The sequence below is a fragment of the Eublepharis macularius genome, chromosome 18 (genome assembly GCF_028583425.1).
Source record: "Eublepharis macularius isolate TG4126 chromosome 18, MPM_Emac_v1.0, whole genome shotgun sequence".
NCBI classification, from domain to species: Eukaryota; Metazoa; Chordata; class Lepidosauria; order Squamata; family Eublepharidae; genus Eublepharis; species Eublepharis macularius.
In genome coordinates this window covers 8111748-8135743 of record NC_072807.1, presented here as the reverse complement: position 1 = coordinate 8135743, position 23996 = coordinate 8111748, and the positions used below count along the sequence as shown (strand labels likewise).

The 23996-nt window shown below is 42.1% G+C and overlaps 1 protein-coding gene across 2 annotated transcripts in view; it reads right to left on the bottom strand.

The window, feature by feature from the left end:
• Window positions 1-23996, bottom strand: part of LOC129345538 (tumor necrosis factor receptor superfamily member 1A-like) — a 59588-nt gene that overhangs the window by 6484 nt on the left and 29108 nt on the right. For both annotated transcript variants that reach the window (XM_055002736.1, XM_055002737.1), the window contains exons 4-7: window positions 16653-16799; window positions 13636-13720; window positions 10947-11014; window positions 6981-7112 (exon numbers count right to left, since the gene is read on the bottom strand). In XM_055002736.1, the coding sequence (XP_054858711.1) occupies window positions 6981-7112; window positions 10947-11014; window positions 13636-13720; window positions 16653-16799 (432 nt within the window). The remainder of the gene's footprint in view (window positions 1-6980; window positions 7113-10946; window positions 11015-13635; window positions 13721-16652; window positions 16800-23996) is intronic.

Genomic DNA, 23996 nt, shown 5'->3' with positions numbered 1-23996 from the left:
GTACAGGCAGCTGTGACTGCAGGTGGTGCGAAAGCTTGCAAGTAGGCAAAGGACACACAAGTAGGTGGGGGCAAGTGGGTGGGAGGGCAAGAAAGGGAGCCTAGAAGTGGGCGCAGGGGGGCCTTTGAGTACTCTCTGCCCAGGGCCCCCCAAAACCTGGAACCAGCCCTGCAAACATTGCCCCCTGTTCAGCTTGAATATTTATAAACAGCCGCAGGCACAGCCATACTTGAGTCTGCATTGCATGAGAAAAACCTGCATTTTCAGCTCAATGTAAAAAAATTAAAAAATTAAAAAATGGAGCCATCAGAATCTGAAATCCAAAAGAAATTAAAAATTATCGACCTCTCTCTCTGCTCAACTGCGACTATAAAATATTTGCCACAATGCTAGCCACAAGACTGAAAAAAGTATTGTTAGATATAATACATCAAGATCAAGCAGGATTTCTCCCTAAAAGACAATTGAGAAATAACATTAGAACTGTTCAAATCTATTAGAATACTATGAAGTACATCCTGAAAAACCTATGGCTATGGTGTTCGTGGATGATGAAAAAGCCTTTGATGATGTTAGTTGGCATTTTTTTTATTGAGCAGATGAAAGAAATGGACTTTGGAATGGGCTTTATAAAAGCGATTGAAGCTATATATAAGAAGCAAAAGGCAAAAATAGTTATTAATGATGATTTGACAGACACGATCTGGATAGAAAAAGGGACAAGACAGGGTTGTCCTCTCTCGCTGTTGATATTTATTTTAACGTTGGAAGTACTGGCAAGAGCTGTTAGAAAAGACTCTACAATCAAAGGAGCATCAGTTAGAGGACATAAGTATAAGCTGCAAACATTTGCTGACAATTTATTATTTATCTTAGAGGACCCCATGGACTCAATAGAACAATTAATGCACTATATCAAAGAATATGGATCTATCGCTGGAATGAAAGTTAATTGTCAGAAGACAAAAGTTATAACAAAAAATATGACATCAGCCCAAAAAACGGAATTAATTAACTTGACAGGATTCCAACTAGAAAAGAGATTAAAATATCTGGGAGTGTGTCTAACATCAAAGTGTAGTTCCTTGATGAAAGATAATTACGTGAAATTGCTCCAAGAGATCAAGAAAGATTTAGAGAGATGGGGAGGCCTTCACTTATCGTTGATGGGAAGGATTGCTGTTATTAAAATGAATATATTGCCGCACATTATTTTTCTATACCAGACCATTCCTATTTGTATCAATCAATCCTTTTTTGAAGAGTTAAATAAATCAGTATCAAAATTTATCTGGCAAGGGGAAAAGCCAAGAATTAAGCTGAAGGCACTGCAGGACCTGAAAGAAAATGCCGGCTTCGCTCTACCGGATTGGAAAACATATTATAGAGCATGTTGTTTGGTTTGGATGAGAGAGTGGATTCTACTCGAAAATCAAAGACTGAGTGCTGCTCATCATGTACAATCACCGGAACTTCTATGAAAAATAAAGGGGCTGGGGTTGATTAAAACCGGCAAAACAGAGCGGGAGGCCACTGACGGGCATTTTATGATGGAAAAGATGCACTGTCTTTTTTTTTTTGAAAAATTTTTTATTTTTAATATCTAACATAAAAAACTACAAAGAACTACAAAAATATAAAGGGGAAGAGAGGGGAAAAAAAGGGAAGGGGGGAGTGGGAAAAGGGAAAGGGCAACACATAAACAACAAACACTACACTACATGTCTTGTATTTCCTTCATGCTGTAATTTTTCTTAAAAGTTAACTTTCTAATATGCTATCAGATTGGTAGATTTTATATAATACAAACTATATTCAGGATCAGACTTTCTTCCCCCCCCCCTGCGTCTCAGTCTCAGCTCTCTCTGCGCGGCTGAAGCAGCTGCGCCCGCTCTCTCTTCCCCCCCCACTTTCCTCTTCAGATTTTGAACTTTCTTCCTGCTGAAACTCCTGATGGTTGAGCAAAAAGTCTGTCAGCTGCGCTTCTGATGTAATCTTGTAAGTTTGATCCTTATATCCAAACCAAACACCTTCTGGAAACAACCATTTATATTTTACATCACATTTCCTCAAGGAAGCCACAAGTCCTTTATACTTGAATCTTCTTTTACGAGCCAAAAATGGAACATCCTTCAATATTTTAACCTTATTGCCCAAATAATCCAAGTCCACATTGTACGAATTATATAAAATGGTGTCCCGAGTCTTCTTAGATGAAAAGTCAATAATAATCTCGCGAGGCAGCTGACGCTTCATTACATACTTTGAAGACGTCCGCCGGACCTCCAGGATGTCGCTTTTTAACTCTTCTTTAGTTGCCTTTGCGAATGACGCCAAAAGTCCAGACACCAGATCTTTCAGATTTTCACCTTGCTCCTCTTTTACATTCTGAAGACGCAGTACCATTTGGGCACGGTCCACTTGCAATCCTATTATTTGATTCTCCAAAAGCTTCACTTCCTTACTTGCTGCTTTCATGAGTACTGCGTTCTCGTGCGCAGACTGCTCTGCTCCGGTCGCTGTTTCTTTAATGGTTTTCACTTCGCTTTCCACTGAATCAACCTTTTGCCCCATTTCATTTAATTTCGCCACAAAGGGCTGCACAGCATCGAAGACTGCTCTCCTCACCATCTCTTCCAGGGTTTCCCTGTTCCCCTGTAACGTCGCCATCACCGATTTACTTATTGCTGGGCTCTGCTTTCTCGTCGCCATCTTAGGGGGGGGGGGGGCGCCAACTAAGTTCTGAAACTCTGTGAAGGGGAAGAAATCCGCTTCTTCTTAGCTTCAACTCCCACCAATCCTTTGCATACACTTAGAAGTCAGAAGGGATTCGCTTACTTACAGGTTTCCATCTTAAATCTGCTTATTGCCGTTCTCCATGGCCCAGCAGCACGTGAGGCGCTGCGCAAGTCTGCCAGCCTCCGTTGGAGCAAACGGGCAATTTACCCCCTGCATTGCTTCCAGAGGGTTCTTCCCGCGGCGCCCCAGACCCTGACTCCCTCACTGGGAGTCCTGGGGGTTAACCCTCGCGGGTCAACCACCCGGTCAGGCTGCTCGGCCGTTTCCTCCCGGACCTGCGGAAAGGAGCGTCCGACATGGCCAGGAAAACGAAACCAAATCCAAGATGCACTGTCTTTTTGACAGCTGCAGGAGGGAAAGGCAGGGCAAAGTGAGGTTCTACAAATAAGTGAGAACCTGCTTCAGCTCTTACACATCAATCACAAAGTTATTCTCAAACCAAGATAAAATACTGTTTTACTGATTCAGAAGATGGGATCGTTATTTTATTTTATTTTATTTTATTTTATTTTATTTTATTTTATTTTATTTTATTTTATTTTATTTTATTTTATGTATGGTCTGACTTTCTTACTGAAATTATCAGTTCAATCCTAAGCAGAGTCACTCCAGGCTAAGCCTATTGAAATCAATGGGTTTAGACTGGCGTTTTAGAGTATACTAGTACAGTTCTTTCCCATACTGTTATGAGAGATTTTCTTATCAAATGATTTTTAAAATATTTATGTCCAGTTACTTTTCCATACCATACAAAAGCATGCCAGCCTAACTTTAAGTCATGTCCTTTAAGCCTTTTCACAACCAAACTTATTTTTAGCAAATAAAATTCTTAGATACAAAGAACTGTTGGATGATAAAGGAGCTTTAAAAACGAAGGAGGAATTGCTGAGACAAGGCATTAATTTAGATTGGTGGTCAAGAGCTTAGACTGAATCTAGATACCTTAAAGATAAAAAATTGGGTGGTTTTTACCTAGAACAAACTATTTTTGAAAACTTGTTATGTACCTCTGATGAAAAGTTGATTTTTAAAAAGTATGTATTTTGAATGAAAATGAAAAATGAGGTGGGAAAAGATTGTATGACTAAATGGACACAAAACATAGGACATATACTGATTTGGGACAATGGACTAAATTGTGGAAAGTGAATATTAAAATAACCAAAACAGTTACTTTTAAAGAGAATTTTTATAAGATGTTTTATAGATGGTATTTAACACCAGATAGATCAGCTAAAATGTACAAAAATATGTCAAATAGTTGTTGGAAATGTGGGGAACATACAGGAACATTCTATGACATGTGATGGACTTGTAAAGAAATACGTAAGTTTTGGGTAATGGTGCACATACTACTTCAAACAATTCTACAGGTACCGATACCTTTTAAACCAGAGTTGTTTTTATTGAACTGCATTCCAGATGAATTTAATAAGGACCAGAAATATTTTATAATACATGTAGAAATGGTGGCTAGAATTTTATTAGCATACTATTGGAAACGCCAAATAATATCTACACAAGAAGATCTAGTGGTGAAGATAATGGAGAGTGCAGAAATGGACAAGCTGACTTCAATATTGAAAGGACAAATGGAAGAGGACTTTGCTGGGCCCTGGACTTTATTTTATGATTGGATTAAAAATAAGCATAAAGATTTGAGTGTATTAAGGATATAAAGGCTTTAATGTATTTTGTTTCAACTATCACAGTCTATCTATTTGTAGTATGAAATGATGTGTAGAGCAATGTTGTAAGCAGACTATATAGTATATTGTACGTTTCTTTCCCCCTTCCTACCACCTCTTTCTATTCCCATCCCTCCCCTGCTTTGATTTTCTGGAAAATTAATAAAAATATTAAAGCATCAGAATCTGAAATCTTTGCCTTGTCGGTAGATCAAGATGGGTAGCCGTGTTAATCTGTCTGTAGCAGTAGAAGAGAGCAAGAGTCCAGTAACCTACCACAAATTTTGTTAGTCTTATAGGTGCTACTGGACTCTTGCTCTCTTGCCTTGTCAAGTAAGACAATTTTTATTTGAGAAATACCAGCTTACTCAAGGTTATACAGAACTATTTATGATGTTGCTTTGTTTAATAAGATGCAGCACAATGGTTAGGTTAAAAAGAACAAATCCTGCCCCTCGGGCTTACAGCTTAAAAAGGGGAATGACCATTTGGAAAGATGAAAGGGAGAAAAGAGAAGAGGCAGAGATCAAGAAGTTAAAAGGAAGCAGTATGTTTTCAGAAGCTGCTGACAAGAAAGGGAGAGGTCAGGAGGAGTCAGGGCAGGAAGTAGTGCAAAAGAAGGAGCTGAGCTCTGAATAGGTTCAGACAATGAGGAGACCTCCAGTCATTAAAAAAGGAGAATGAACCCAGAGGAGAAGAAGGCCATCAGCACAGAAGTTTATTAATAACCTGAAGGCAAAAGGGTTGAAAGAGAAAAAAAAAGGAAGAAGTCATAAGATCCTTGAAGTGTTATTGTGCAAAGGAGAAGAGGAGGAAGTAAAATTCCCATTAACAGAGATGGAAAAAGGAACACTCAAAGGAGGCCATCACAACCAGAGCAAATAGAACTGCTCAGTGGTATCAAAGTGTGGAAGGAAATCAAGCAGAAGTGCAGGAAGCTGAGTAGAGAGCAATCCTAAGCACAACTAGTCAATGACGCTTCCTCCCAGGAAAATATTTTTAGAATTAAAAAAAGGTAAAGGTAGTCCCCTGTGCAAGCACCAAGTCATTACTGACCCATGGGGAGACGTCGCATCATGATTTTTCTTGGCAAACTTTTTACGGGGTGGTTTGCCATTGCCTTCCCCAGTCCTCTACGCTTTACCTCCAGGAAACTGGGTACTCATTTTTCCGACTTTGGAAGGATGGAAGGATGAGTCAACCTTGAGCCAGCTACCTGAACCCGGTTTCCGCCAGGATTGAACTCAGGTCGTGAGCAGAGCTTGGGCTGCAGTACTGCAGCTTACCACTCTGCGCCAAGGGGCTCCTGGTTCTTAGAATTACACAGTTAATTTAGCAATTAAGACACAAGTGACAATAAAAAACAGATGAAAAGATTCTTTAATGTGTTTATATGTATTGGGATCTCAATAAATATAGAGTCCAGAGACTGTAAGTAAGCAAGCATTCATTATGCTTTAAGTGTAAAGTGTAGCCTTCTTAATGTTATTGCAGGAAAGCCTTCAAAATACATTTTCAATGCTTACCTACAGTCTCTGGACTCTATATTTATTGAAGTTCCAAGTGGCGGTTTAATTATTGTATTGTTTCATACTTACCAGTTGATCTGGAAGACTTCTGTATTGTGTCTGATGGAGAAATATTGTATTGCTGCTTGTTGCATGTATTTATATTGTTGCATTATTTATTGACATATTTATAGTATTTATAGATTGTATATATGAAATTTGCATGGTTCCCACCATTGTTCACTTTGAGCATTTTAGCACTTTAATGATATGGACGAATTGAGATATATGCGTAGACAGCGATTGGTTTGGTTCCTGGGAGGTTTTCCTGTTCCTAACAGGCAACCCCAAACAAGAATGCACATGAGAGCAGCCAGCCTTCTTCTTCATGACCCTCTTTCCTTCTCCCCATCCTTATCTGAGTCCTTTGATCCACTGCAGTTCCCCTCCAGTGTTTTCCTTTATTCTCTCCTGACTTCTAGTTGCACAAAAAGGGACAGCTATTCTCCATGCAGCAGGTGGGAAGTTGTGGCCTGTAAAAGTGAGGCTGTGAACTGGGTTGCCAATACTGCTGTAGCCTAGAGATAAAGTGGTTGTGCTTCGAATCAAGCACTCTGCTGGTGAGAATCCCTCTATAGCCATGCGTTCGTTCGTTCATTCCTTTTCATCATTCATTTGTTAAACTTCTAGCCCACCCTCCCTGCAAACAGGCTCAGGGCAGGTTACAACAATTTCAATACATATTAAAATCACAATAAAAACAACAGTATCTGTTATAATAAAAAAAACAGTTCCAGAACAGTGACTTAGTGCAGCCCACCTCAGCAGGTGGCCTTGGGGAAGTCACTCCTTGCAACCCCAGCTGTATAATAATAAAACTGACCTTGTTCACCGTTCCAAGTGGGGCACTAATCTATCTAGGAGACCAGTATAAAAGCAGAGTTTTTCATCCCATCTCACCAAACTACAAAGGCTGACAACTCACTGCCTGCACTGAACGCAGAGATCAGTTTCTTCGGCAAAGGCTGCTTGGAAATCCACCGTGCTGCCAGCAACAGAACTCCAGCTGCTAAGACGACGACCACGGAGCTGAGGATGGGTGTCAGGTCTGTATCACCTGTTTTAAAAGTAGCATGTTGGGAGAGTGAACTTTGCAACTGTACAGATGTTTCACAATACCTTTTGCATAGGCCTACTTTTCATGTAACTCAGTAGAAAGAGTTCAGTTCTAAAAGATAATCTGGTTCTCAGTGCTGCCAATACAACTTCTAAGACCATTTTTCAAAAATGTTGCGTCCTGCTACTGAGCCACCATATGCAGAAAGAAAATCCACATTCTCTCGAGAGCAGTACCAACATTCACTCTGAGACCTATGAAGTTCCAAATGTAACATTGGAGAGCCAGTTTGGTGTAGTGGTTAAGAGTGGCAGGACTCTAATCTAGAGAACTGGGTTTGATTCCCCACTCTTCCGCTTGAAGCCAGCTGGGTGACCTTGGATCAGTCATAGCTCTTTCAGAGCTCTCTCAGCCCCACTCACCTCACAGGATGATTGTCGTGAGGATAATAATAACACACTTTGTAAACTGCTCTGAGTGGGTGTTAAGTTGTCCTGAATTATTAAGTTGTCCTAAATTGAATGTTATTATTATTATATTATATAATAATAATATAATATAATATAATATAATATAATATAATATAATATAATATAATATAATATAATATAATATAATATAATATAATATAATATAATATAATATAATATAATATAATATAATATAATATAATATAATATAATATAATACATGGCCCGAACAAAACAGAATGGCTCAGCAGGGCTCCCGATATCATGAAAATGATGAAATTAAAAGCATTAAAGCCTATCAAGCAGGCTGAATTTTGGGGAGTCAGCTGTCAACCACTGTAGCATTATACAGAAGAGATGATGTGCTGCCAATTTAATACTGGACATCAGTGTAATATAGTAGTCATATCCACAGAACTGATATTTACAGTGCTTAGCATTAACACCACCCTTGAAAAAAATATATTATACTGTTATAGATTTTGACTGTTTGTATTGTGAATTCCCTAAATAGTAATAATTTTAAAAAGTAGTACATTGGAAGCGGTACTGGAGTATCTGAGGACAGGTGGGATGGGAGCCAGAGCAACCGAAGACGCCTGCCTCATACGGGTCGTCTCCATTGACTGTGTTTTCATCCTGCCCTTCCTTCAAGTAGCTCAGGGCAACTTACATGGCCCTCCTCACTTCTTCCCTTTTATTCTCACAATGACCCCAGGAGGCAGGTTAGGCTGTGACAGAATGACTGGGCCAAAGTCACTCAGCAAATTTCAGGACAAGTGGGGAGGGAGAACTAGCCCAACGCTCTCAAAACTACACCACATGGACTGTCATGGTTAAGTAGTCCCAAAGCTTTTTGAGGTAAAGGAAAAAAAGTGCCAGTACTATATATAAGGTTGTAGTGATTGCCACCAATTCCCCCCACCCTTTGCAGATCCCCATTAGACTGTTCTCGGGGGTCCATCCTCTCTTTGTCTGTCTGGTATACAACGTTCTCTAAAACCAGTACTCAGTACTGGAGAGTACCATCACAAAAAATCTGTGAGTAGTCCGATCTACGGCATCACCTCTCTCCCTTTATTCCACCATGGCAACTTCGCTCATCTGAACAGGGCCTTCTGCAGGTGCCACCCTGCACGTGGGCATACTCAACATATGCCCGTACATGGACATTCTTGGTATTGGCCCCCACTTTATGGAATGGTCCACCTGAGGAGGTTCAGAAAGCTCCCACTCTCCTGGCCTTCCATAAACGATACAAAACCTGCACTGAGAAACAGCTCTGCACCATTGGCCTATCCTCAGACTCACTATTTACACTTCTTATACAGCAGTTCCAAAAGGCAGCCTATTCTGCAAGACTTTGTCCATGTAAGTTAAAATCTATTGAAACAGTCCCACGTATTCTCTTTTATTATCCATTTTATACAAACATTCATTTTAAATGACCCTGTTCTTGGAAATAAGATAGGTCTGTCTGATTACACTGAAGCCCAATATATCTTGAATGACGTCTTTTTTGGTACAACCGAGAAGTTTGCTTTGTTTCTTCAATGTGTCATTAAGATTCGTCACGATCAGACATAGTGATGTTCCAATGCTATAACTAAATTTTATCTGTATAACTTTTTATCCTTTTACCGTAACAATCCTGTGATTTGTACTAGCCTATTTTTATGCTATTATGCCATTAAAGGTCAGATTTGGATTTGGATACAAAACAGAATTGTTCAAGAGCACTTTTTGCTCAGATGGAAGGGCTGTGTTGTAAGGAAGTGGCCTCAGGAGATCCATCAGTAAAGGGACAAGGAGGGACCACAGATTTCACTACTATTACTTTAAACAGTGATCCAGAGGAGTTAGCCATGTTATTCTGTAGTCGCAAAGTAGTAAAGAGTCCAGTAGCACCTTTAAGACCAACCAACTTTATTTTAGCATAAGCTTTCGAGAACCACAGCTCTCTTCATCAGATGCACCTTGAAAGCTTATCTTACTATATAAAAGAGTAAGCATGTTCTAGATGACTCACTTCCTATCCTGGTGCACCACCAGAGGAAGTTGCTGTGGCAGAAAACCCAGGCTGGGATCAGGAGTAGAGCAGGTGACAATGCCCACTCCCCACCCTCACCCAGCCAGGATCAGGGGCAGAGCAGGTTGCAACGCCCATCCCCCGCCTTCACTCAGCCAGGATCCGGGTCGGAGCAGGAGGCAATGCCGGCCCCCTGCCTTCAACCGGCTGGCATCAGGGGGAGCAGATGGCAATGCCCACTTCCCCCTTTACCCAGCCAGGATCAGGAGCAGAACAGGTGGTAATGCCTGGCCCACACCTTCACATGGCAGGCATCGGAGCGGACCAGGTGGCATGGCCTGCCATCCACCTTCACCCAACCAGGATCAGGCACAGAGCAGGTGGCAATGCTGCTCCTGGCCTTCACCTGGCAGGGATCATGAGCACAGCAGGTGGCAATGCCCACCCCCCGCCATCACCCAACCAGGATCTGGAGCAGAGCAGGTGGTAATGCCCACCCCCCACCCCCGCCTTCACCTGACCAGGATCAAGAGTGGACCAGGTGGCAATGCCCTCACCCCGCCTTCACCCAGCCAGGATCAGGAATGGAGCACATGTCATTGCCTGTCCCCTGCCCTCACCTGGCCAGGATCAGGAGCGGAGCAGGAGGCAATACCCACCTCTGGCTTCACCTGACAAGGATCAGGCACAGAGAGGTGGCAATGCCCATTCCCTGCCTTCACCCGGCTGGAATCAGGAGCAAAGCAGGTGGCAATGCCCACCCCCGCGTTCACCCGGCCAGGATCAGGATCATAGAAGGCAGCAATTCCCACCCCACCTTCACCCGGCTGGGTGAAGGCACTGAGCAATGGCCACCCCTTTCACCTGGCCGGGATCAGGCATGGAGTAGTTGGCAATGCCTACCCCCCCCCTTTACCCAGTCGGGATCAGTAGCGGAGTAGGTGGCAATGCCTGCCTCCCTGCTCTCCTCTTTCTAGAGCCGCTGTATTCTTTCTCACAATGGCTTTGTTGCTAGTGCTATAATAAAGCTGATTAGTCTTAAAGGTGCTACTGGACTCTTTTTTAAACCATAGACTTCACTACTATTTAATATATCAGTCATGGGATTTGCTTATGCTCTGTTCCAACATTGTTAAATCTTTAAATCTTTATTTTCTTTCTTTTCCGTTAAATCTTGCAAAATTACATGTATATTGAAATGTGTTTGATATTGATTGTACTGACTCATACTGTGTCACCTACCTCGAGTCTCAGTGAAAAAGGTGGACTATAAATGATGTAAATAAATAATTTTCTTTAAAAATCAGATAATAGACAGCTGATGCCTTAACTCACCTGAGGGTTCTCGGGGAGGTGTCTCTACACTTCCAGGACACTCTTTCTCACACTCTCCCCCTTGGCAGCTGAAAGATGGAAAAGCAGCTTTGGGTTGTGCAGGAAGCAAAACTACCAATGCAGTTTCTTATCCCATTTCACCACCTAATTGTTTAGTAAGGGCCAAACTATGCATTCGGGTTTTGAATGAGTTGGGTCATAAGGCAGAAATAATATACATTATTTCGGCAAAAACATATCCCCAAACTTGTTTTACAGAGAACCTAGATTCTGATCATGTGGGTCCATGCTACTGTTTCTTCAAGGCTAGACTACTTCAATGCACTCTATATGGGGCTGCTCTGGAAAACAACTCAGAAAAGACAGATGGTACAGAATGCAGTGGCCCACCCACTATCGGGTGCCAGGTGGAATCTGCTTATCACTCCCTTTCTGCCAATACTCCGTGTCCTACCGGTCAGATACTGGGTTCAGGTCAACGGGCTAGCTATCACCTATAATGCCCTTATAGGCCTTGGATCTCCATACCAGCAGGACTGCCTCTTCCTGCTTTGTTCCCCGCAACAGTTCTGCTCATCTGAGCAAAGGCTTCTGAAAGTGCCACCCTTCAAACAGGCAAAACTGGCAATTGCCCATTCACACGCATTCTCTGCAAGGGCTCCTGTATTGCAGAACAGTCTACCTGAGGCCACGACGAAGGCCCCTGTGCTGCTATTGATCTGCAAATTGTGCAAAACCAAATTGTGCCAGATGCCTTTTTTTGTGGGAGGAAATAGGCAGTGGGGTGTCATGGTTCATCTCAGGAGGTGGCATTATATTAATATTAATTAGCAGAGTGCAGAATTGCGCAATGGACATAAGAACACACTCCCGTGCTTAGCTCTAGAAAAATACTATACTACGTATCAGGGTAAAAAAGGTTACATTGGTAGGAAAATAAAGAATACTTAGCTAGCTTACTAGCCTTGCTGGTAAGAGAGAGTAACTGGACACATTTAGAGACTTTAGCAGACTGACTGAACAAAGAGCAATAAAACGTCAGTGTGTGTTTCTAGCTAATTGCTGCCACCACCTCCAATAAGCTGGTTGCCTGTCATGTCTGTCTGTCTACATACATGCCATGATTGTGTTACTGATATTATTACTAATGGTGACATTATGCTAAAGTCATGCTACTGTATTAATGTGTATTAATTAATATGCACTCTCTCTCTCCCCCTGCATAACTGTAGTGCAGATGTTATTAAAGACCCAAGCATGGGCCTCTCCCTTATCTTAGAGAAATATGTCTCGGCTAAAAGTAACCTTGAAGTGTCTAAATGCTAACTTCAGCAACTAACCCCAAATGCTGGGAATAAGTTGTTGTCTATCTGATTCATAGTCATAACTAAGTTGATTCTCACAGAACTTGTGTAAGCTTGCGCGACAAAACTCAAACTCCGCGATGGAGTGCAGACCTGAACTGTATGGATTCTAATAAAGCTACTTCTTATGGAGCCATCGTGTGTTCACTACAGATGGGCTTGAGGGATCTACCTGCCCAGGACTGACATTGCCCAATAGTGAATCCTAGATCTTCTTCATTAAGCATAAAGACTCCCCTTTCTATTGTGGGGAAACCTAACAGCTAAATGGTCCTATGCAAATAAGTTTTCTAAGTACATAACAACAGCTTAACACTTTCATGACCGAACGAAGAACACTTGCTAAATCCCAACACATTTATTAGGCATTGAGCCAGTTTGGTGTAGTGGTTAAGAGCAGCAGGACTGTAATTTAATCTGGAGAGCTGGGTTTGACTCCTCACTCCTCTGATTAAAGCCAGCTGGGTGACCTTGGGTCAGTCACAGCTCTCTCAGAGCTCTCTCAGCCCCACCCACCTCATAGGGTGATTGTTGTGGGGATAATAATAACATACTTTGTAAACCGCTCTGAGTGGGCATTAATTTGTCCTGAAGGGCAGTATAAAAATCAAATGTTATTATTAATATTGTTGTTGTTATGACTTTCCTACACTGTCTTGTTGTCTTAAACAGATACATTTGCATGCATTGTTCAGTTTTTCCCCCCTGTTCTACAATCTCATCCCAACTGCATTATTTTGTCTTACAAAGAACCTTTGCTGTTAGATTCAAGTGTTGTTATCCTACCTTGTAATACACTGATTGTTTGCCTGAAAAGGTTTTTTTTTTTTAAAGCATACTTGTAATCTGCCTTGAGTCCTATTGAGAAAGGCAGACTATAAATGATGGTGATGAATGAAAAATAACAATAACAACAGCCTGAATGCGGAGGCTGAGATGGGGAAGCATTTTCCAAAGAGGATTAGAGGGCAGGAGGGAGAGGTGATTAACTCCTCTCATTCCTCTTGATTCTCTTCTGAAAATGCTCCCAAGGCTGCTCCCTTACATCTGGTTTCAGAACACAGCTGGGTGAGTTATTTAAACTAGCTGTAAAGGAGACACACTTGCAACAGAGAATTGGTAAGTTAAGAAAGACTCATCAATCTGGGATCAAGAAGCTGGTTGTCCCCTATAAATATTCTTCCCACCTCTGTACTTTACTGAAAAGGAAAACTTTATACTAGAAACTATGAGTTCCTCTTGCAATACATTGTTCCACCCATAAGGTCCTGAAGGGCTCCCTCTCTGCATGAACACAGCTCCACCTAGAGAATATAATTCCTTACCTGGTGCATGGGGAACAGCTGTTCTCATCGCTCCGGAGGAAAAATCCTGTGTAACACCTACAGATTGTGTCACTGGAAGTGGTACCTGGAAAGAAGGGAGAACGGAGAGAATGGATTTGTCCATAGACTTGGAGCAGAACAGTTTCTGGTTATTGAGTTGAAAACAGATGACTGCAGGAGAAGGAATAATTCAAGAACAGTGGCACATGCAAGGAAATATTCTGCAATGAATTATGGAAGGAGCAACCAAAACAAGTCAACGTTCTACCAGCTACGGCAAAGAGAAACTCTGAGCGCCTTCAGGAAACCAACAAGATCCATAAGAGAGACCAAATTCCCACCCTTGCAGCACCTAAAAGCTCCTGTATGTCTAAGCCTCACCAACGAGCAACCTGCCCATGAAAAGCTACAGTCGACATCGTACCACGTAAAGATAAGCAGCATCCTGCCCCACAGAGAACACCAAGTGGAACAGATGACCTCACAGATGCTTAAAGCTCCATCCAAATTCTCACACTCATGTTATGGATTCTTCTGTGTTCATTTTAAACAACATTTTTGTTCTTTTGCCAATGCAGCCCCTGGTATTGCTTTATCAATGAGGAGAGTGGTGTGGGAGAGAGGGAAATTACCTCCTTGGAGAAAACATCCAGTAGTTTTTCACATTTGGGCTAGCAGAAGCTTAGGGGAGCCTTTTCTAGCAAGAAGGCAACAAGGTGAGAAAGGGTTAAAGCTCCTCCTCCGCCTCCTCTTCCTCCTCCTCCTCTCTCCCACACTGTTCTCCTTGATTTGTCTTGCTAATCCTAGCAGCCAAATTTGAAGAAGAAAAGGTGTCATTTAAAATGAACAATACTGTAACATATAGATAAGGTCACAGTGACCACGAAGTCCTGAGATCCAGAGGAGTTAGCTGTGTTAGTCTGTAGAAGCAAAATAGTAAAGAGTCCAGTAGCACCTTTAAGACTAACCAACTTTACTGTAGCATAAGCTTTCGAGAGCCACAGCTCTCTTCGTCAGATGCATGATGCCTTTAATGATAGCAAGTTTAGCACAGGGCCAATTAGGTGTAGAGTAGACTCTTCCCACCAGAGAAGGGGAGGTTTTATTCCAAATGAGGTGACCCTAAGACTGACCATTGGCTAATTGATATATTGGGGGGTAATCAAGCTATCCTGCATGTACACAAGGGATCAGTTACAGAATGAAATGATACAGTAGAGAGAAAAAGAGACAATGAGCACAAATCTACAAGATGAAGTTTAGTTAGGCTGTTGTTTTTCTTTTCCATGTAACGCTTTTCCCTTTATTGTAGAAGTAAACTTTTTCATAGAAGTTAAACATACGTGTTTCTGTGATGCATCATTCTGCTGTGCTTTATTCACTCTGCTAAATTTTCCAGCACATGCTCGCTGCTTGTCTCATCCAATCAGGTCTTGGCGACATAAAGCTGTTCAACATTCCCACCCAGGATGACATCTTAACGGGACCCATTATTCTGTGGGCCAGCCTCATAGGGCTAAAGTGTATGAAATGTTTTTCTAGGAGTTATCTCTAGCACAGAAGTTGACACCTACCTTGACATGGCTGATCTAGCCATGTGGATCCAAGCCACTAAGCCACTAAGACTAGTCTACCGTAATGCACTTTACATAGGTCTCCCCTCAAAGTCAGCTTGGAGACTAACATTGGTGCAGAACTCTGCAGCTCGATTAATATCTGGAGCTAGGCAGAGCATGGGTATTTCTCCCATTCTGCAGTCACCCCATTGGCTACTCAACAGTTAATTCAAGGTTTTGGCTATCCCATACCAAGTCCCTCATGACCTAGGTCCCCCATATATGCAGGTATGCCTCTCTCCTTCTCTGACACATCAGCTTTGCTCATCTGAACAGGTTCTTCTGCAGATACCACCCTGCAAATGGGCAAAATCAGCAGCTGCCTGTACATCCACATTCTCTGTGTAGCCCCCACCTTGTGAAATAACTTGCCTGAAAAGATCAGGAAAGCTCCCATTCTCTGGCTTTCTACAAACTGTGCAAAACTGAATTATTCAGGAGGGGTTTTTTTTTACACACGTAGGAGGGCAGTGCTGTAAGAAAGTAGCTCAGAGAGATGGTTTGGATAAAGGATAGGGACTGTAGTCTCTACTACTGTTTTTCTGTTGTTGTTGCTGTAAGTATGGTCCCACTGGACAGTTTCCACGTTATATAACATGTGGTGTCAAAATGCTTATGTTTTGTTTCAGTATTTTTTGTAGCCATGTATTCTGATTTCTGCTTGTTTTTCAAATTTCTGCAATCCGTACCCTCTTGCATTGCTTATTCCCAGCCATGGACATACCCGATTTACGCTGCGCGATCCCCCTTGAGTCTCAGTGAGAAAGGCGGACTACAAACAACATAGACAAGCCGACAAACCAACAAAGACAGTATCCCAGGTGAGTAGAGATGAAGAAGAGACATCGTGTCAGGAGACACTGTGCTGAAGACACCCCTGCCACGGAGGCCTTCCCAAATTGAGCAACAGAGGTTTGTTCGTTCATTTTATAGTCCACCTTTCTTACTGAGACTCAAGGAAGATTACACAGTATGAGGCAACAAGATAAACGATTGTGACATTCAACAAAGCGAGATAACAGAGTATAGAATAGAGGAAACTTCAAAACAAGCATAAATCTCCAGTACAGAGATGAAACAATGCTGAAGAAAAACAATTTGACCAAATGTATTAAATGATGTAGAGGCAGGAACTCACCTACATCAACAGACATACCCAATTAGTATAGTCCATAGTCCGAGACATCTCTGTCAGCCATTATCTCACAGCACAACCCCACCATTCATGTAAAAAAGCTCTCCTGAATAATTCTGCTTTGCATAATTTGTGGAAAGCCAGGAAAATGGGAACTTTCCTGACCTCCCCAGGCAGGCCACTCCACAAGTTGGGAGCCACCACAGAGAATATGCATGTCCAGGCAGCTGTTGAAAGTGTGTTGATCACATCTTGGCCATACTCACATTCTTTCCAGATGGTTCCATTGGGACAGGTGCTACAGGGCTCGCAAAGGAATTCTGGGGTGTTGGTTGTCCGGTAGTGATTGCTGCCACAGCCACAGACAGTGTCCTGAGTAACACTGCAGGGGGTCAACTCGACCTGCTTAAATGCTGTACAGAATGAGAAAGAGAGGATTCCTTGTGACCAGGTCATATCAGCAGGGTCCCTGGGTCATAAATGAGTGATCTGAACTGCAAGTGGATTAGATCCCGCCCCCCATCACAACTTTTACTGATAGGCTGAGGATTATTTTTAAAAAATGGTGTTGATCTGGATTGTTATTAAAGTAAATATTAAATAAAACATTAAATAAAACATTATTGTCTTTTTATTTATTTTATGATTTAAAATATTGTTTTATGGGGGGGCGGAGCACCACCCAAGATGGTGGATGCAAGCTTTTGAGTCTCTAGCCCTTCTCTGATGTAGACTCAAAACAACGTTTCATACACAGATCTAAATCATCAAAACATGGGGAAAACATCCGGAAGCAAAAACAAGAACACCAAAACTGAGAACGTGTTAGTAAGAACCTTCTTCATCCCTGAAACCCCGTGGAAAAGTGCTAGGCTCGGCCCTGGAGAAGAAACTAAAATATTGACTGGCAATGATCTTACTGCATCAGCTCCTCTTAAAAAGCAACCTTGTAGAGTGCTTAGAAGAGCTTGAATCCCATATGCTGGTTAAAATGCAAACGCTTGTGGGAGCCCAACTTGCAGAATTTCAGCAGGCTTTAAATGAAACCACTAAAACAGCCGACACTGCCATGGAACTTGGTGTCACATTGCAGAAGGAAATACAGAGCCTGTAAAAAAATGAAAAGCTCATGCAGGACGAAATCACTTCCCTGGAAAGTGTTATAAAACAAACTAACATCAGGCTTAGAAACTTTCCAGAATCAGCTGAAAATAATGCTGACTTGATTGCATTCATCTCTGCCTGGCTTGCCTCGGTACTTAAATTAGAGGAGGGGGTTGCCCCCCTCATTGAAAAAGCTTATAGGAAAGGCCTCCCACCCCCGCCAAAACCCACCAGAAGAAGGGACATTATAATAATAATTACAGACTCTAGATCAAGGCAAAGGATCTTTAAAGAGGCACATCTGAAGGGCTTTTTGCTGTATGAAGAAGAAAAAAATCAGGTCTTTCCAGATCTTCCAGCAGCAATCCTAACAAAAAGAAAAGATCTGAAGCCCGTCACAGAAGTCCTAGCTCAAACTAAAATCTAGTACAGATGGGGCTTTCCTTGCAAACTTATTGTTCTGCATGAAGGAGTATGACTCCAAGCAAATAACCTGGATGAGGGCCTGAAACTCCTTGCTGATTTGAATTTGAAGACGCAAGAAACAAAGGGAAGCCCCAGGGGAGACAGACCTTCCAGGAGCTCCAACACAAACAATAAATGGAGCAGGATTCCGATTAAACAAGCATCTCCAATTTAACTTCTTTTTCCTTTCTGCATAAGCAGCCCACTGAGTATTTCTCTTCTAGTTATATCTTTGATCTGTTGTAAAGAATTACCAATGTAAATACTTACTAATGTAGAGTTTGCATTAGGGGGGAGGGGGGCTCCTTAGCTGTTGCTCCTCTGAGTAAATCTCCCAGGGAATGGCCATGTTTTTAAGTGCCTTTATTATGTCTTTTTGTTTTGTTTTCTTTTTCTCCTGAGAGTTAGGCTTCCTAGTGGAGGCCCACAGGGGATGGGGGGAAAGTTGCTTAAAAAAGGAAAAGATTCCTTTTGAATTGTGTTTCATTAAGTTGGAACCAGTGTTCCCGCTAATGTGAGCACGTGAGCAGTCGCTCACAGATTCTGACTCCTCTGCTCACAGCTTCTCAGATGTAGCTCACAGATACTAACCCTCAGGCGGCCCCGCCCTCCCACTCAGCCAGCATCTGCAGGTGGGCCCTATAGGGATGGAGCAGGGATGGAGCCTCATCCCACTTCTCTCCTCCCTTCCTGGCTGTGGCTGGTTTGGCCCCCAGGGTGGTGCCAGAGAGCACCTCCAGCCACTGCTGGCTCTCTAGCTGGGGAACAGAGCAGAGCTGAGAGATCGGGTCTGGCCTGACCCATGCAGCCTGAAATCGCTAGGATCCCCTCAGCCCCAGAGAGTGGAGGAGAGGAGGTAGCGCCTCAGCCACCACCATGGTGAAAGCATCATTTAACTTGGCCTTGGCGCAGAAGGAGGCTGAAGAAGTAAGCACTGACTCAACAGACTAATACAACTACCCCCTTGTAATCAGCATGGACATATCCATTTTTATACAGAAGTATACTCTGATTTTTGTGGCCATTTCACCTAATGGCTTTTATTTGTTTCGGCTCACAAAGTAGATTTTTAGTTCACAACACTGCAAAGCTTAGAGGGAATCTTGGTTGGAACTACAAAGAATTTTAATATATCTTTATTTTGTTAAAATGCTCTTAAAGAAGAAGAGCTTTGGGAAGGGGAAGGGGTTTGTTAAAAAACTTAGGATGTTTAGACTGTTTTGTTTTACAAAAGCTCGAACAGTATCTATATCCCAAATCCATTTCTAAGGTTAACAGATATTGAAAGCAATTTTATAAATTAAGAAAGATCAGCTGTGGTCTCTTGATAACTACTGAGAGATTTAGAAATACAAGATAAAACTTTGCCTTAAACAATAGGGGAAAAGCAATTTAGACCAGAGTTAGTTAGTAGGGGAAAAGGGGTCAGAGTGCTGTTGGGAGTCAACAAGGGAAAAGGGGAGGGGGGTGGGATAACATATATTAAGAAAAGGGGTATATTGTTGTAAAATGTTTTTGAAATGTATGTGAACCCATCCAATAAAAAGCTTTTAGGCTGTGTAACCTAAAGCTGTTCAAGAAATAAAGTGTTTTTGACAGGAATTGTGCTTTTGTGATTCTCTGATGTTAAGTGAGTTGTGTTATTTTTCTTTGTGGGGGACTGCTGGTGTAATGTGTCATAATGCTTTGCCTACTTGTACTTTGAAAGTGAGAAAATAATTTTTAAAAAACTTAAAGTGTTGTTCGTGTTTTATTCTTTGTTGTGCAGTTGGTTCCCATCATAGGGAACAATGGGGCTGGCTGGCCAGCCATCTCTGTAGGTGGTGGGGGAATTTGAGGGAGGGTGTCTGTGGTTCAGGTGCTCTTTCACAGGGACCAGCTGGCACTCAGAAGTGAGCCCACCAGTGTTTAGAAGTTCCCAGCATAGGGAACAAAGGGGGAGGGCTGGCCAGCCTGTTCCTGGGGTTATGGGTGTGGGGCTACTGGGGGTGGGTTGGGGTCTGTGAGGGGCTAATGTGGGGATTTGGGTCTGTGTGTGGCAACTGGGGGGGAATTGGGTATGGGTGGGGCTGTAGGGGGTGGACTTTGGGGGCTGAGAGCACCTACTTTGGGAGGCCATGAAATGCCCCCCCAAGTGGGAGCTGGCTGAGCCTCGGTGGGGGGTGGGAGGAATGGTGGGAGAAGGGCCCCTGAGGATTGGGGGCATTTTGCATGCAAATTGCCACCTCTGGCAAGACAAACCTCTGTTATTTCCCAGCTGGAAATAGTGGAGAAAGGGGGGGGGGAGCACCTACTTTGGGAGGCCCCCAAGTGGGAGCAGGCTGAGCCTCGGTGGGGGGTGGGAGGAAAGGTGGGAGAAGGGCCCTTGAGGGTTGGGGGCATTTTGCATGCAAAATGCCACCCCTGGCAAGACAAGCCTGCCTCTTCATTTTTTCCCCATAGGAAATAATGAAGATCAGCAGCAGCAAGCACAAAATAGGAGATTAGCAGCAGCAAGCGAAAACCTTTCCCTTATTAGTCAAGGATAGGGGGACCTGGTTTGGGGGGCCATAACATGGCCCCCCAAAGTCCAATCTGTCTGAAACTTGGGGAGATGTTAGAGAGGAGTTAGAGGAAGGTCCCCACCAAGTTTAGCTTGGTTCGGTGGGAAAATGCCTCCCTCAGGCTTCAGGGAAGCCTGGGGAGGCTTTTCCCCATTGAAATGCATTACCAAAACAAGCCGAAATACCGAAACGATTACTGAAACATACCGAAACGTTTCGGTAATCATGAAACGTTTCGGTAATACCGAAACAAACCGAAACAGGTATGTTTCAGGTTTTTTCGGTAATCTGATTACCGAATTGCATACCCCTACTAGAAACCATCAAAAACCTCAAAAATAACAAAACACCAGGAAGGGATGGCCTGCCAGCTGAATATTACAAAAAAATTGCTGAACAGATAATAAATCCATTAACCAACACATGCAATTTGATCCTACAATCAGGCAAAATACCTAAATCATGGCTAGAGTCCAGAATCATAGTCATACATAAAAAGGATAGAGATGCAACCAAACCCCAGTCCTATCATCCCATCGTCCCATTTCATCAAGATGCCAAGATCTTCACGTCCATTTTAGCCTCTAGACTGAATAAAATAATAGCTCAATATATTAATACAGATCAATCTGGTTTCATCCCCTCCAGAACCATCACAGACAATATTAAAAAAACAATAAATATCATCAATTTCTGTAAATATACAAAGACTGAATCTATAATATTGGCGGTGGATATTGAAAAAGCATTTGATCGCTTAGAAATACCATTTTTAAAAACAATATTAACATATATGGAGTTTGGGGACCGCTTTCTTACAGCCATAGATGCACTATATGAATATCCCAAGGCACAAGTCAGAATTAATGGCTACAGTTCATCAGACTTCCCACTCACAAGAGGCACTAGACAAGGCTGCCCATTGTCGCCCTTGCTTTTTGCCTTACCCATAGAACCACTAGCAGAAGCTATTAGAGCTGACCCCAGAATTCAGGGTGTCAAAACAGGAACAAAACCCCATAAAACCTGCCTATACGCAGATGACATGGCAATCTATTTAACAAATCCTCTAGACTCTCTCAAAGCTTTAAACAATATTTTACAGCTTTTCCCCACTATTTCAGGCCTAAATATTAATGCAGCCAAAACTGAAATATACCCTATTTATATTAATGCCTCCTGCCGCAAGGCCATTAAAACCTCATTTACTTTCAAATGGTTGGCGCTACTTAGTAATTTTAATCCCAGAAGACCTTAAGGACCTTTTCAAACACAACTATACAAACTGGATAACAAAACTGAATTTATTAATTCAGAGCTGGAACAAACTATACTTTTCATGGTCTGAAAAATTTGATCTGATCAAATCTATTGTGCTTCCACAATTTCTTTTTCTTTTTCAAAATCTACCTATACATATCCCAAGTAAGGATTTGAAATCCTGGCAGACATCTATAAACTCTTTCACCTGCGGAAAGAGTTTAGGCTGCTTTAGGCTGATCCTGCACTGGGCAGGGGGTTGGACTAGATGGTCTGTATGGCCCCTTCCAACTCTATGATTCTATGATTCTATGAAATAAAAAACCCAGATTCAGTTTTTCTATTTTATCTCACCCATCTAAACTTGGAGGATACGGCTGGCCAGACTTAACTGGATATTATGAAGCCATCCAAGAATATTATCACATACCTTAATTCAGACCAATCAAAAGATTGGATTGCGATTGAACAAGCCTTTCTGACTTCCGTATCTATGGAAGATTTAATCTGGAATACTCCTAAAGAGAGACCAAACCTAATCCAAAAGCTTCCACTCTTAAATTCTACCTTACAAATATGGGACATAAAAAGAACATCATTAGCCCCCAACGTCTCTCCACTATCTTCCTTTTTACAACAAAAATGGTTCATCCCAGGCAACTCTAAAGAATCTTTCCCTTTGTGGAGAGCACTAAAATTAACAAGACTATGGGATGTTACCTCCAAAAATTTTCTAAAACCCAAATCCCAGTTGGAGTCATCAGCCAACATCAAATTACCATGGTTTGAATATTTTCAGTTAAACCACTTAATTAACAGCCCAATGATACATGCACAACTTAAAAAACCTCATACTGGGGGGGCGTGGCGTCGCGGGCGCAGGGATGGACGCGTGCTGAAGAAGCTCCGATCCCCCCCACCCCCATTCCTCCAAACCCAGCGTCATAACCGAAACTTTATAGTTATATTATGAAAAATCGAACATCTAAAAAGAAGAAAAACGAACTGGGAGCTGTTAAAAACCTGCAGCCGCTTTTCTCAGCCCCAGAGAAAGGATTCCAAGGCGGGAAAGAAGCAAGGGAGTGGACAAAGATGGCGGACGGAACTCCCTCAATCGTGAGTGAAACGACTTGCATAACTGAAGTGGTTTTAGACCCACAACTAGATAAACTAAAATCGGACATAGTGGACCACATGTCTAAAATGCTTGCCCCTTTAACGGCACAATTGGCAGATATTAAATTGAATCTACAAGCAACGAATTTGAAAGCTGATAAAGCTTTGGAGATGAGCTCTATTACACAAACAGAGATGGGAAAGATTCATGATACCATCAGTAATCAGCAAGAAAGAATTATAAACTTGGAAATCCAAGCAAGGCAACATCATTTGAAGCTGAGGGGAATATGATCCATTATTGCCAAAGGAAGACTTAATTCCCACACTCACAAATTGGCTTGTTAAGCATCTGGAACTAAAAGAAAGAATGATCCCCATCATTACTAAAGCATATAGGCTTGGAACAACCAGGCAGCACAGAAATAACTCGTTGCCAAGGGACATCATCATAGAAATATCTGATCAAGATATAAAAAGGAAAATAATAGAGACTGCTAAAATATCTGGATCGATACTGTTTAATGGCACTCCAGTGCAAATATATGCAGATTTGCCAAGGGAAGTTCTACAAATACGGACAGAACTAAAACCCATTACAGACGCCCTGAGAAGAGCAAATATAAGATACAAATGGTTAAATCACATTAAAATCTTAGTGATCCTGAATGGTAAACATCACATCGCGACGGATCTAAACACAGGAACTGAGCTTCTGAACAGAATCGGCGTGGAAGAACCCATGGAGACAAGCAAGCTAAATCAAAAAAGAAAATCAACAGACTCGCTTTCTCCCCAAAAAGGGAGTAAAATCCCGATACGGAACGCCTGATAGAAGAATGAAGATAAACGGGTCTAACTTATTAAGCAACGATGGTTATGTTTCTTAAGCTATGCACTGTACAAGGGAGGTTGGGGGGGGGGGTAGGAGTCTCAGCACTGCTCCTCATATTTAGAACTTTACACTTGGGAATTTAGTTTCCAAAACTGTGGCGTGAATACAACGACCCAGTTTGTAAGTTCTACAAAGCTATTGGTTTTGGTAGTAGTTTGTTAAAAGTGTTCAAGTTGCTTAAGGTTAATTATAACTCTGGTTAATACTTTAAGGGGTAGGAAAGGGGA